This window comes from Dermacentor variabilis, chromosome 3 (assembly GCF_050947875.1).
Source record: "Dermacentor variabilis isolate Ectoservices chromosome 3, ASM5094787v1, whole genome shotgun sequence".
NCBI lineage: Eukaryota > Metazoa > Arthropoda > Arachnida > Ixodida > Ixodidae > Dermacentor > Dermacentor variabilis.
In genome coordinates, this window is record NC_134570.1 from 109,994,008 (window position 1) to 110,009,566 (window position 15,559).

General features: G+C 44.6%; 1 protein-coding gene and 1 long non-coding RNA gene across 2 annotated transcripts in view; one reads left to right on the forward strand and one right to left on the reverse strand.

Moving 5' to 3' along the window:
* The window catches only part of LOC142574086 (uncharacterized), a 34,499-nt gene that overhangs the window by 13,621 nt on the left and 5,319 nt on the right, over window positions 1–15,559 (forward strand). The window lies entirely within an intron of this gene.
* LOC142573816 (uncharacterized) lies at window positions 8,702–15,143 on the reverse strand. The gene is made up of 3 exons (XM_075683065.1): window positions 14,988–15,143; window positions 12,487–12,624; window positions 8,702–9,520 (listed from the first exon to the last, which is right to left on the reverse strand). The coding sequence occupies exons 1-3, from the start codon at window positions 15,141–15,143 to the stop codon at window positions 9,443–9,445; spliced, it is 372 nt and encodes a 123-aa protein (XP_075539180.1). The 3' UTR covers window positions 8,702–9,442.

Here is a 15,559-nt window from a genome sequence, read left to right on the forward strand (position 1 = left end):
TGGAATCGTTTAAATATTTAGTAAAAATGATTGCGAACGACCTTTACAAGATTCCGCTGAATCCGTCAGGTGCAATTTCATAAAGAAAATGCAAGACGTCTTCTGAAATGATGAAATGTTTATTTTGCTCTATATAAATACTCGTTCCGGGCTTCTTCTACATTCATCCAAAGTTAGGGCACTACGTAAGCAGCAGTCGTTGCCGTACGAAGTTCCACGGGATGCCATCAGCTGAAAGAAAGTAAATTACAAGCATGTATCATTTTGGTATATTGACCTAACAGGAGTATTGGGTGTAAAGGCGAAACGTGCGTAAGTGGTGAATGAGCGGCATCATAGATAAACTCACTTTTACGTACATTTCGCAGCAAAGGCTCCTCCCAAACAATGCCATAAAATCTGAACAAGACATCCGATTTTCAAGCACCCCTCCCTTCCCGGGCATTATTTCCTGCACTTTAAGTGCACAAATACACGGGTGACTGCGCGTTTCCAAAACAAATTGGCCTCAGTCGACGCGATGGTACGCCAAGTACACAGAGGTGGCTACAACACAGGCTCAGCGAGACCATGTTTCACGCTCGCAGAATGCCTTCTAGTCGCACTCAAGACAGATTCGTGGGTGGAAAGCCTGTTTTCAGTCGCTCAGAATACATAAACGTCATGTTCTTGAGCTCCTCCGTGTTATCTTTTACGCGTCCTGCCGGCGCATGCAACACTCCCGTGTTATCACTATCTGCAATCGCTCGTCGCGTTTTCGACAAGCGTGAATACCGAAATAAGGTATACGTTGTTGCAGGGCTATAAAATGCGTCAGAAACTTGTCCCACTAAAATTCAGTACACGCAAAAATAACTCACTATGGCCGGCTTGCTTTTTTGCTAACAGCTTCACAACCCCAGGCGCGGCGAGCATGCCTCAAAATATCCCGAAAAGTTACCAAATAAATTACAATACTTTTTCGGGTCAGAGAATGCGTCACGAACTTCTACCAGTAAAATTCAGTACACGCGAAACTAACTACGGCACATAGCCGAGCTGCTTTTCGCTAACTGCACCACTACGCCGAGCGCGGACACTGCTTGAAAAGTACCCCAAAAAGTAGTGAAATTAGTTACAATAATGTCTGGGGTCAGAGAAAGCTCCGAAACTTATACCGGTAAGGGGCTCCGAAATGTACTTTTGATCACTTCATTCTCTTCTAATCATCTTTCAATGACCTTTGAATAAACCGTGCAAGTTTCGCACTAGAAATCGTCTCGCCCTTGCTTCGTCGCCATGGTCTACCGGGTGCCTGCAGCCCGACGAAAACGCCACGCTGCCTAATAAGTAACGTCGGTCGAGCTTCGATGGGCAGGCGCCGCTACAACTCGGCAGCAGTGCGATACGCTACCCTGGAGTACGCAAGAGTACGTGACTGACGTGGAGTTTCAGCGTCATTTTCGCCTGTCGAAGACATCAATGCACTGGCTGTGTGACGAGCTGGGCGAAGACTCGTCTGTGGAGACAGCATGGCGGGCTTCGTTTGCTCACCATCGATGAGCAAGTCCTCTGCGCCCTCCGTTTCTACGGGACTGGGAGTTTTCAGGGAAGCGTCGGCGCCGAGTGTTACATTGGACGTCATCAAATTACTGTGAGCCCCTGTGTCAAGGATGTGTCTGACGCGCTTATCAGTGCGGCAGTGCGTAAGCGGTGGCTGGCTTTTCCGAAGACTGCGACTGAGCGGCCATATATAAAAGAACGCTTCCTACTTCGCGGGAACATTACGAACGTAGTCGGGTGCGTCGACGGAACGTACGTACGAATTAAGGCGCCTTTATTGTCAGCGTTACTGTGATTAGCATTGAAGCAATGTCTAGACATGCCATATTGCCAAATTTGTCACTTCTGTGTAGCCGACTTAAATTTTGTGTTACCGACATCTCACATGCGGCTGCCTATGATACTGACTTTTTCGCGGGTTGCTGACTTTTTGCCGATTGCTGTACTTGTCTGTCAGGGTGCCTTCCAAATGGCTCACTTTCTTGGGAAAGAGGTTAATTAAGTATAAATAGATAAATGGATATCTCAAATTGTGTGAAGTAACCTATGAGTGTTAATCTCATAGAGAACTTGGGGTTCTTCATTGGTAAAGTTACTCAGTATGCATAAATGCATACTGAGTAACTTTACCAAAACCAAAATTAAGCATTATAATGCTTAATTTTGGTCATGCGTCATCTATCCGCCGCACTATGAAACATCAAGGCATTGCACAATTCGTTGCAGCGCGAGATGCGGATGTTGCACCAAGGCGGTATGCATTTGTGGCGAAATGAAAATGCATTGGTAATCTAAGTGTGCTGGCTTGCATGAACAAAATACTTCAAAGTGTTCACTCTGTTCACTGTTGATGCATGTGTCAGAGGTTCAGTGTATTTTTTCAGGGGGGGGGGGGGCAGTGTTATTCTGGATGGAGAAATAATATATTTTTCGTCTCATAATGCGGCTCTAATTCTTATACAGCAGAACAATGCAGATCCAATGCTCTGCAGAACTCTGTGTGCGTGAAACGTCATGAATCACCAAGACAAAATTACATATCGGGAGAAATGTGGTGCAGATGCCAATGAAAAGTGGGTCTTTAACCCGCCACGATAAAAATAAAAATTGCAGAGTGAATAGAGCTCTTGTACAGCATTAGAGCAATGATTACACAAAACGTGATATGCTCAAACGTGTAAAAGCTTGCCGCAATGCTAAAGCAGGATGAGCGACATGCAGAATATTTTGGCATTGAACATGTCTTGTAACTGCTATTTTTTTATTGTAAGCCTCGCTGTCACGCCTTTCCCTCCGGAACTCCCTTTACTGAAACGTGGCACTGTCTTTCCATTGGTGTCATGATGATGATGGTAACGGCAGCGGTAACGCTGGTTAATGCTTGCCCCTTTGATTCCTGTGAGTTTAGTGGTAAAGAATATTACACGTGCATACACCTGTGCTGCAATATTTAACGCTTGTGGTGATATTTTGAGAGCTAATCTGTGTTGGGACATTTCAAAGATGTGCGCCATTGAGGCTTAATAATTAGAGAATTGGTGAGGTTGAAGACTGGGCGTATTGGTATAGAAGCTTGAAGTTGAATTGCACAACAAGTCGACGGGACACAAAGAAGAGAAATACACACAGCAGGACGCTCTGCTGTGTGTGTTACTCTCTTTGTGTGCCGTCGAATTGTCGCGCGATCCAACTTCAAATAGAGCATTGGGCTTTTTTGGTGGAGGACCGAGGAAGTGTGAGCTATTCGACAACATGCCAGTACTTTGCCACACAATTATGGAAGTATGAAGGTTTGCAAACAAAGCTTTGCTTTCAAATCCACCTGTTCATGTAATACAAGCACTGATTGGAAGAAGTGTCATACAAAAATAATGGTGAAATGAATGGGCTTTGAAAAGTGCAATTTGTATAATGACACTGTTGACACAATAGATGCCACACCGGACTCAACAATTGTACTGGACAGAGCAGTTTGTTTCCTATGTGAAGCACAAGCTTCCATTACATCCTGTGCAGGTAACCAAGCTCAGTTTGTTTTGACGTGGTACACAACATTCACTGTAATCTGTTTTCGATTCTAAAGAAGTGCCAAACACCACCTCTTCTTCAAGGACGTCATAGGAATATTTGGCGAGACTTTTTTACACCCCCACATAATGGAAGTGTAGACAGCCAGCTTTGCTTGGATGTCTTTATAGATTTCTGTTCCTGATCATTGTGTGCTATGAAGTTGCTAAAGTCTATGCAACTGGTGCAAGGCATTACAAGATTCTACAGTCGGATACAACTTTAGGAGGCCGCGGAATCTGCACTTCAAAGGCAGGTGAATACAAGCCTGCACCAATGGGCACGCATTCTAGACTGACGTTGTGCCGCCGGACGCACTAATACGCGCTCGTTGGAGAGGGACTATTTCTTTAGACGTGGAGGCAATGGGCTGCTGCACTTTCGTCATCTGGGCGGGCCTTCTCCTGTCTTCTGAAGTTGTATCCTACTGTAGAGGATGCCGCTTTTCATACAACACAAAAGGACAAAGTACAATTATTTGGCCTATGAAATGGATACATCACAAGTGAGCTATGCAAGGGCTTAAGATGCGTGAAAATTAGTACATGCAAATATATGACATTGTTAAAGAATATGTGGTATCGAACGTGCATGCACTGGTGCGTTTTAATTCGGGCAGTGTTGCATTCACATGCACAGCCTTAGGTGATAGCATTATCAAGCTCCTCTGGTTTCCTGACTTTTCATTGTGAATTACACACACCGTTCATCTTGTGGCTAATCAACACGCTCTGTAGTCTTGCACATAGAAAGAACAAACAGCACAATGACGTGTATGCTGCATTAGTGTATTTTTAATTTACATGGTCCAAGAGTGGCACAGGTTGTCTTAAGTTTTTGCCCATTTTGAAGAGACACCAAGTGCATGTTACAAGTGGCCTAATATGCACAGCGCAATGTCTACTGTAATAATTTTATTCATGCTCTTGAATAATAAACAACATAATAAACTGAAAGCTCCTTTATAAAGTGCCTTCTACGGGCTTGATTGGAGAGCAATGAGGGCACCGATACTACTGTTGCAGAGCAGCCCTCAGGATCTCTGCTACCCTCTCAAGAGCACGTGCCTGGCACTCGCCTACTGCCACCATGCGGTTGAGTGCCTCCAGCAGCAGAATGTATTGCTAAAACAAGTGGATTGTTGGAATGAAGCAACCGCACATAAACCATTATTTAGAAAGAAAAATGCTCGTTGCACTATTGGTACTAAGTGCCCTTAACTGTGGAAGCCTTTAGTGTATAGTGTAGTATGCATAATAAAACAATGTGTCGGAACAACGTTGCTTCATTTTTCATAACTGGAGTTGTCTTTCTCAGAACCAGTTGCCAAGTTGATTAGTGTGCCAGCAGCTGAGGTGTCCCCGCACCTTCACGAGTCTCTACTGTCAGCACCACAAACCTATTTTTGTTCACTGCAAAACAAATGCATCTTCCTAGAATCCCGTCTTATGCGAGCTTATTGCATCCTATGCCTACAAACATATTTTTGTCCCATTACGCAATTTTCTACCATCTTCGGCTGCACTTTTCTCTCCTGGACATCCATTCTGTAACGCTTATGTAATCATCGGTTATGAATTGGCAACAAGTGATTGAAGACGTGCATGGCCTGCCTGCCGATTCCATTTTTTTCTTAGTCTCAACTAGCATATCAGTTTCCACGGTTTACTACGCCAATATCTTCCTGCCTTAATGCTACCTCCAACAATTTGTTACTTCGCTTTCTGCACAGTTCTCGACTTCTCAAGTTTCTTTGTTAACCTTTCAGTTTGTGTCCCGTATTGCATAACCGGTAGAATGCAATGATTCTAAACTTTTTTTCAAGGATACCAGTAACGTGGCGATCACGATTCGGTAATGCCTTGCATGGACTGTTCAACCCATGAAATTTTTGTATAAGTTTCCTGCTTTACATCAGTACCTGCTATTGATAGTTCATCTGGATAAAGATACTCTTCCATAGATTCTGCGGGTTGAATGTTGCTGTTGTTGTCCTGAGTGGCCGTGGCACATACCCACAGTGGGGGATTGGCCAAGAATCGGGTGGTTCAATTAGGTGCATAAAAATAATAATAATGTCACTCATGAACTTGTTATCTCACCTAGTTAGTGAAGGTTACCTTTATCGCTCCATATTTTCCCGGGCCCACGTGCATGCAAAAGTACGAACACTCATTCGTCCTCAATGCATTTTTTAAACTGCTGGACATTCAGTTCGTTACTACGAAAGTGACTTAATCGGTGCATTATTATTATGCTAAATATGAAACAGCACACATATACTTATCTGCAGTTTGTCGATGTCTCCTTCACTGTGTTGATTGCGAGATCCATAGTCGGCACCACCTCCATGTCGCGTCGTAGCTATATAGGCTGTCTTCCTTTTGCACACACTATATAATATTCGTGACGCTATATAATATTCGTGCTCGCAATCAAGCACAGTGGAGGCACTCGGCGAACTCACAGAAGCAGCACCGAACAAGTTGTTTCTTCAGCATTACGACGTGAATAGCAGGTGCGCGTTGCGATCTCTAAAATCACCGAAGCTATTGGCAGTCTTACGGGGGGCACGGAAAGATTACTCACGGAGAAACAGAACTATCCAAGAAATAGTAGTCATTGTCGAGCCTGATCATTACGTCGCGCGCTGCAAGCTTGTGTACGAGTTTGTTTACACTGGGCCTCTTCGATGTTTAGCCGCAATGCTTGCCCGGTGGATGGATGTGATGACGCCACCACAGCGTTTCCTCGTGGTATAATGCGAAGCGCACTAAATTACAAATTAGTCTAATACACATTCAGTGTACATCTTCTAAGCTTTAAAATGCTTCCAAACCACGTTAATGTAACTAATAATATTGTACTAAATGCGTTTGTTTTATAACTTGCTTGTGCATGTAATGCACTCGGTGGAACGACAAACAAGTGAAAGAAGGCAGGACCATGCACCGATGGTATGATCACGTGAGCCCCAGTTTGTCGACCGCCCAGAAGGCAACGCCCAAGGAATTATAGCCACCCAGAGTGAAGCTAGATAAACCAATGAAACTGGAGGCTTGTCGAAAGGTAAACTTTGTCTCGGCACCATTTGTTCATTCATCTTGGGGTGTCGCCAGAGCTCGTGAAGATACCGAGTTTCGCCAAACTCGGCGCATCCTGCATAGCACCCCTGGTCTCAGCCAGAGCATCCTCATCGCCGACTTCGTTGATTTGATCCCGAGCTGCGAGTCAAGATTTCATTGTAACCTCCAAAGAAGCCACGCAAGCGCAGACTGACTGGAGTGGCCTTTACACAACGCTATCGTCGTCATATTGGCTGTGCGGCCAACCCGGAGTATGAAAACTGCGCCGTGCCGGAGACTATAGACCATGTGTTTTTCATGTACCCGCAGTGCTTACGAAAAAGATAATCAATGTACGGATAAGTGGCCCCTTTCTGAAGACCTGCTTTCAGGCCCATGGCTAAATTACTCCTCGTGTAAGGCCATGAAGGGCATTGTGGTACGTTTAAGACCCCAAACTGGATATACGATTCTGATACGTTTGTTTCCAGTTAGTCGTTACTTTTTTATTCATGGTGTTTTTTATATCATCATTGTCCTCACGTTATCCTTTTCCTTTTTTTTTCTTTTCCCCTTCTTCAATGCTGAGTCGCAGGCTAATCAAGTGGACGAACACGGCGCTCCCGTGTTCAGGAGTGTGAACATGGGGCAGTACCTAATCATTTGTGCCCCAATAGATGTCATTATGTATACCTCTGATTTCTGCTTCGCTGGTTCAAATACGTCGAGAAGTCACAGTCGACATCAGTTGTATAGAAGTACGTGTGCGGCATTGCCAAACATATGCGTCCGTCAGGGACGTCACTGTCTAGGTTGTGTTGCAAGGCTGGGGTCAGCGAGTGTGGGTACACCGGTAACTTATTCGTGTCTACATGCCCTCGGCAATTCATTCGGCACCGATGGAATCGCATAATCATATCCACTAGACCATTCCTCCCACTCCCTGCAAATGTGTCGGAAAATAATGCGGCTATGCTTCTTATCGATTGCCTTCAAAGACAGTGGTCAACCGGGCGGGTTACTGCGCGAGCACAGGTGACAAATTCTATACTTCATCTCTCATTTATGTCTCTTTCCGTTGCTATGTTTGAACATAAGTTCACTTGACAGGTAACTACATTCAATTTAACCTCTGGGTTGATTCTTTGAGATGCTAACACAAAGTGCTAACTGGTTTCTGTGCTATTGCCGAGCGTTACGAATGAGTAGTCTTCAAGAGCGCATTTTTATCACCCTTAGTCCTCAGAAACGCTGATCTGGCTGTGAACACTAGTGCATGACCTTTTGAATATTAAAGCTCTTACATAATATTTCCACTCTGAGTTGCGATATAGTTACATAAGTCGACCTTCATATCTCGTTTTCCTTGCTGTACCTACATCATTGATCTTACCTTTCACTCTATTTTCTGTCACCGTGTATACCTTTGGCGTAATGCTTACTGGTTAGCTTTATGACTCTTTTCACCCGTTTTGTGTCAAGGTTCCTTGGTTTCTATACCGGCACATATGCATTGGCTGCGCAATCGTTCCAATTCTAGTCCCAATCGTACTTCTAATTCTTGCCAATGACCAAGTTTCCAGAAATGTACACCCAGGATCCACGACTTCTTTCTCCACACCTTGCACAGCCTTTTCGCGTGTCCATAGCGGTCGGTGCACACTTCATCAAGTCTCCGTTCCTCTTTCTTTTGCTACGAAGACTTGTTTATTTTCCACATACTTCTCCCACTCTTCAAATGGTACTTATGATTCTTCTATCCTCGACATTTCGTGTACTTCTATAGTGACCAGATAATCAGTGGCATCATTAAACACCATGAAGGGCAACTTCTTACCTCTGAACGTAAAACGTGGCACTTTTTTTATACCCTCCACCACCATATGACAAAAGCTGAACCTTTCTCCTGTGAGGTCACGCTCACGCTTTGAGTCATGGCGCTGCGGACTCTGTGGCGGCCCCCTTTGTTGTATGATGAACTATTGCCATGCGCTCACCGTGATTTTCAATAGAGTATGAGCGTAAGATGAGCATAACCATTTATTGGCTTCACAAATACGCCAACTTGATGCCAAGGTGATTTGGCAGCTGACGAACCTTAGTGCGTGAACCTCTGCGCACAACAACGAAGAGTAATACAAAAAACTGACAAAATATGGTAAATGTACCAAGCAGCTGCGGCTGCACCAAATTCTCCTTAAGGCACTCTATGCTAGTTGTCGATTTCCTGTCCGAAGTGCGCTATATGGTACTTTCAAACGGACCTTTACTAAAGCACTACGGTTTCTTATCAACACGTGACAGCAACGCAGTTATATAACAGGAATTCACAAATTGATGCCTGGTCCGCCAAGTCAGGTCTTCGTTGTCGTCTGTATGACCATCTTTAGAGCATTCGCTGTTATCGTCAACTCTTGTGTCGATGGATTTATGAATTCCAGAAACGCTATGCCGCAATGTACCGGTACGCTAACGATGCAAAGCTTAATGACACTTTCATGAATAGAAATCCGAGAAACAAGCTGACAACGGCGTGGTACAGAACAGAAAATGATCAACACGGTGCTACCGTATTTGATGTAAGTAAACAAGTGTAAAGTCTTTCACGCTGTCAAGGGGGGCAAGAACGTCAGGTTCACCATTCGTGGAACGCCAGAACGTTAGAAATTGTGTTTCCGTTAGAATGTCCGCAGCACAAGAGCGTCAGCCACAAAATATTAAACATGAGCTCATCGGTGCAGAAGAACAGTTTGCCGACAAACTGGCCGCTAGACGAATAGCATAGTGTTGGCCGCCACCACAAATGCCACGCAGAAGATGACCTTGAGCAGCAATCCCAGCCAGTACTGCGACGTGCAAAGAACATGGTGATTGGAGATGAGCACAATATACACGCTACCAAAGCCCTTAGCTTCTAAATAAGTATAGGTACCGTTAAGATTGCAGAGCCGTGTATTCACAAAACTTCTGCTACCTTATCCACAAGGCATTTCTCTCCTAACTGCTCTTTGCCGTAATATGAGCAGCATCAGGGTTGGTTCTAATTTTCTCTTCGGAACAATTGTAGCATAAGAATGTTTTGTGAATTTGGGCGCTGTTAAATAAGAAATCTTCAACATTAGCCCTCGTCCAAGTGACAGTTGCTCCTGACAGTGATAACTTGACGACGACCGTGGTGATAGGTAATCACGGATGCCACTTACGAAGCTTTATCAATATGAACCGTATGCACCTGACACTACTCGAGCGTTCAGTTTATTGCTTCAACCCACCATATTGTCTCACGTTTCAGTGACCACAGTGAATGTATTTGTAACGATAAGACGGAACTCATCAAGAACGATGATTCCGGACTGTTGCCGCTCCAGTGATAAGCATTCGTAAGAGCAAATGTCAGTCGATTGTGATGTTGGATTACCGATGGCGACTGCCGGATGTTAGTTAGCTCTTACAAAAGAGAAGCTTTGCCAATTCAGCCACTGCTCCCCAAGGGTAACGCTTATGTTATAGGCAGCAAATCGGTGGAGGCAATAGGACGGAACATCGCGGTTGTGCGAAAATTGTGAACATGCATTAACCAAATCGTCGGCTTTAAGAAGCTATTGCCAAGGTGATTGTCTTGATATGTCGGCCATTGTTCTTGGGACACGCTTAAACACCGCTCCTCAACGAATTTAAATACACTCTTAAGCGAAATTGCACCCCTTAGGTAGTATCTCGCCACGCAACAACACTCGTAATTTGTCTTTTCCGCATTTCCTTGCTTTAACGCTGCGAACCCGGTACTTCCAAGTCACGAACGGCATGCGCGTTATCAGCACGACAAAACATTCTCGACAGGAAATTAGCGGGCGCAGCGTTTTCAAGAAAGGAAACGCAAGCGAGACAGATGTCGATTATTGTTGTGCGGCAAGATACGACCCAAAGGGTGCACATTTGTTTAAGAGTGTAGGATAACAGCTGTGTATACGCGCACGCCGCAACGCAGGCCTTGAACGCTGCTAGACGGAATAATTGTGAATACGTTGGCACCGGAACGCTGGCTTTGAACAACATTGTGAATATTCGCAGGCTGGAATGATCGCCTTGAACGTTCTTAAATGAGAGAATTTATGAATACGCGCACGCTGGAACGACGGCCTTCAAGGCTCTTAAATGGTATAACTGTTGGGAATACGCGCACGCTGGAACGATGTCCTGGTGGCCTTGAACGCTTTTAAATGGAATAACTTTGGTGTGTACGCGCGCACCGGAATGCTGGCTTTGAACAGCTGTTGTGAATGCGCGCACGCTGGAATGATGGCCTGGTGGCCTTGAACGCTCCTAAATGGTATAACTATGGTGGGTACGCGCGCACCGAACGCTGGCTTTGAACAGCTGTTGTGAATACGCGCACGCTGTGACGATGGATTTGAACACTCTTGAATGGGATAACTATTGTGCGTACGCGCACGCTGCAACAATGGCCTTGAACGCTCTTAAACGGTATAACTGTTGAGAATACGCGCACGCTGGAACAATGGACTTCAACGCTCTTGAATGGTATAACTCTTGTGCGTACGCGCACGCCGGAACGATGGCCTTGAACGCTCTTAAAGGGGATAGCTGTTCTGAATACGCGCACACTGGAACGACGGCCTTGAAAGGTCTTAAATGAAATAACTGTTATGAATACGCGCCCAGCCAGACCGCTGGCCTTCAATGCTCTTACACAGGATAACTGCTATGAGTACGCTCACGTCAGACAACTGGCCTTAAACGCCCTCAAGCGGTATAACTGTCGTTAATGCGCGCGCGGCTGGAAAACTGGGCTCGAGCGCTCCTAAATGGAATAACTGTTGTGAATACACGCGCTGGAACGATGGCCTTAGACGCACTTAAATATCATAACTGTTGTTAGTACGCGCACACCGGAACACTGGCCTTAAAGGCCCTTCAAGGGGATAACTGTTAATAATTATAGAGCTAGAAGCTGGCCTTGAACGCTCCTAAAATGATAATTGTGGTAAATATGCAAATGCCGGAACGCGTGTCCTTCAATGCATGTTCTTAAATATGTATAACATCTTTAAATCTAGCACTGCATATTGTGGACCTAAAGTTAGGGAATAAAGTGTCGAAATTTTTTCTTGATAGCACAGAGCCCTCCATTAGCACAATATATTTGCATTTAAAATATTGTTGCACAGTGCAAGCATGACTCTTCGAGGAGGTCGCTGAGCCCATTTCAGCTAAGTAACATGTTTCAGGGCGACACATTTATGTCTTTCGCAAATTCACTATCAAAAACATTAGCAACAGCCAAATTCAGGGATCGGCTGGTCGGGAATAGATGATAAAAACGAATAGAAGTGAGCGAAAGGAATCTTAACATTACCGGTCCGGAATGTCGTCGACTTTGTTCCAGCAGCTACCGCAGACCAGCAACATCGTGCTGCTCAGTGCAATGGTAAAGTAATGCCCGCATGTTTAAATATTAGCTATCTAGTCATAATATCCTGTCATAAACTTACTACAAATCTCGGTAAGTTTAGCTCTAAAGCTTACGGCTCAATTCAACCATCGCAACAGAATGGCACACCCTACCTAACATGCTTCCATCTCTGCATCCTCATAATGTGTTCAGAGCGTCAGTATGAGAGTAACAATATGTTTATAGCCATGAAATGAGAGAAATGTAACTATAAAAAGTTCATCGTCAACCCTACAGCTTACATAATAATCACTAGAATACCTCGTAGCAACAAGCACAAAAAGTTTTAGAAAAAGTGGACGAAGTAAAGCATGAGAGACGGCACCCAAATTCACTGACCAGTTCCGCGCTTGGCATGTGGGTGTACAGGTGTAGGAAGACGAGGGGCGTGCTCGTGTATGGCACCAGCAGCACGCAGCGAGACTGTATCAGCACGGGCAACAGGAAGTACAACGGGTGCAGCTGGAAGCGCTCCGACTGCGTTCAGCGCGAGAAATGACTTTAAAGTACCTTGCATCTTATTTTGTCGTCGGTATCACTGCAATTCTACCATTTGCACCGGAACGAGCCAACGAGAAGTTGAAATTTCAAAAGCAGTTTTTATTGGGCAGCTGATGCTTACATTTCCTAGGTATACTTGATTGTGGCGCGAAATACATTTCGTGGAGAGGGACACAAAAGATAAGACTGTGAGGCGCTTCCCTGTCGTCTTTGTTGTGTCCCATTTCACGAAATGTATTTCGCGCCACAATCAAGTATGTCTTGAAATGTCACTTCTCCCATTCTCTTCCCAATTATTAAGTATTGCGTATCTTTGCCTTGCAGAAACAATGCGTCCAACCACAACGCCTAAGCAGCGTAAGAACTGCAACCCGATGTTGTGGCTTAGTGGCTGTGGCCACGTACCACTGGCGACCTAACGGGGGAATTCTCCTGTATTGAGTTCGAGGGGTTTTACACAATTCAAGGTACTAAAAACTACGACAACTAGGGTCAACTAAAGCGTCTTTCATCACGCCCCCTGGGTACCTTTGGACGTTTATTTTCTTTGAACAAAATAAACAGTTATCCAATCAATCAATCAATCAATCAATCAATCAATCAATCAATCAATCAATCAATCAATCAATCAATCAATCAATCAATCAATCAATCAATCAATCAATCAATCAATCAATCAATCAACTGGTGCTGTAATATTTCTTAGTCATTTGGTGTTACGAAGTACGTGACGCATCGTCAGTGCTATGGCTGGTTTGCAATATTATTGAGGAAGTTTGCGTTGCGAGGTAGTTTTCTGCCAAACAGTCCCAGACACCCTAAAGAAGAACTTTTAAGGAAATATGTATATAAGCAAATACATATTTTAAACAAATATAGAGCAAGACGCAAGAGGGCGTCCAGCATCTCCAGGGTGGTCAATATACGGTATGTTCTCCACAGATTGCATTGCAATGGCGTCCTCCCTTCCGAAGAAATTTGATTGCAACAGAAACATGTTCTTGTAGCTTGCCATTAGTGCAGCTTATTTTGCATGTTACCGTATGTTTTGTAGAATGCAACGATCAGTGTAGGTATGTCGTTTTCATAAGTCGTGCAAGTGTTTCAGATATATTTCCTACTCAAAGCTGTGAAAGTTTTCTTTCCGTTATAGTCACCGTATGGTTTGCTGCAGCAAAAGCAGGCAAACAAAGACTTCTTTAAAGCAGCGACCACTTCACAAGGTGCATTTGTGGCTGTAAATGTAGGAGAAACACGGCGGGCAATGAGAACGACGCCTCGAAATTCAATGCCGAGGCTTGAAATGAGTTAACTCTATAAGCGGCTTCAAGACATTTTCGAGCGCTCCCACTTGTTATGCTACTATGTCCGCTAATTCCATGAAAAAGGAATGTGTGGTCCGTGCAGAACAATCCAACACTCATTTTCTAATATTGCCAAGGGTATTGTGCGAGAATGCGATCGGAGCATTCCGTGCCGCTTGCCAAATTGAAGGGGCGCAGAACAAATTTTAAGTGTTTACATCTCAAATTTCCGCAGTTATTCTTTTTTTCAGTTGACTGTAGCTCACAACTTGCATAGCGATAATGAGCTTGAGGCCAGGAGGCAGGGATACTCTTGATAAGACTGGTATGCCTTCATAGTGAAAGTATAAACGCTTTACACGTTTCTGCAAGGTCCTTCCACCACACAACACCGTCGCCAAAGACACTAACAGTGTCTCAATTTCAGTGTCTTAATTTGCTTAACGCTGACTGCAGCCACGGTAACTGTGGCTTTCACATTAAAAACAAACAAAAAAGTGTGATGATGCGAATGATTGCCAACTGAGTTTCACCCCAACGGAGAGACGACCTCTGACCCTTTCACTGTTTATAAACATAGGCCGTGGACGGTTTCCTGGTTTTGCTCATTGACGTAGCCTGCTAAATTTAGCGAACAAAAAAAGGCATCAACTGCGATATTGACTAGCAAAAGTGCGTTAAAATCTAAGCCTGCAGATTTTCAGCACATTTCCTCTGTTCGTAACAACAATTTTACAAGTGAACGTTATCCTAAGTTACATGAAAATTTTTCTGTATTTGTCTTGAGGCGTAAGGCGCATGTATTTTATCTGAAAACCTAAAAGTAGGCTTTCCGCCAGTAAAACAACTTAAAAACGCGCTTTATGTTTCAGTGCAGTAGACTGATAAGGCCCGTGAGCGGAAGCTTTTTGGCGACGCACTTTTGCTGCAGTTAAACCGAGTGAAACCGACTCGCTCCCGCTGTGTCTCGAGAACGCGAACCCCCAATCTGTCGGTTCCTCTCTTCTGGAGCGATGCTTGTCGGCGACAACCCACCAGAAGTGTCAGCTTGTGGGCGAGCGGGAATCCGGCGACGCCGGTGTCCACTTCGCAGACCAGCGCCGTCGCAGCCATCAACGCCACGAGGCACCAGGCAGGGTGCACTCGCGTGTTGGTGTTTCGCAGCAATGTCTCCAGCAGCCACGTGGACATCCTCGAACGCTACGAGTGGCACGCTTGTTCAAAAACGCGCTGAAGCACCTCTTGCCCGAGAAATTACTACTGGCACAAAAGGCACATGTAGGGTTCAATGATTCAATGGACTAATTTGTTTATGCCGTGTCATGAATGCTCTTATCGTGCTATATACACGTTCGGGGCAAAATATAGCAAGAGTAAAACTTAAGAAATGAAATAGATTTGGCCCGCATAATTTAAGATATAAAGCGTTGTAACATTGCCTGAAATACAAAGCCTCAAGTTAAACAAAAATTATGGGGTTTAACGTGCCAAAACCAATTTCTGATTATGAGACACGCCGCAGCGGAGGACTCCGGAAATTTTGACCACCTGGGGTTCTTTGACGTGCACCTAAATCTAAGTACACGGGTGTTTTCGCATCTCGCCCC

Coding starts and splice junctions, on each gene's coding strand:
- LOC142573816 (XM_075683065.1), bottom strand. CDS start 15,143: ATGTCCACGTGGCTGCTGGAGACATTGCTGCGAAACACCAACACGCGA. Junction 12,625..14,987: donor CCCACAAGCTGACACTTCTG/GTGGGTTGTCGC, acceptor CGCTGAACGCAG/TCGGAGCGCTTCCAGCTGCA. Junction 9,521..12,486: donor ACATGCCAAGCGCGGAACTG/GTCAGTGAATTT, acceptor TGCACGTCGCAG/TACTGGCTGGGATTGCTGCT.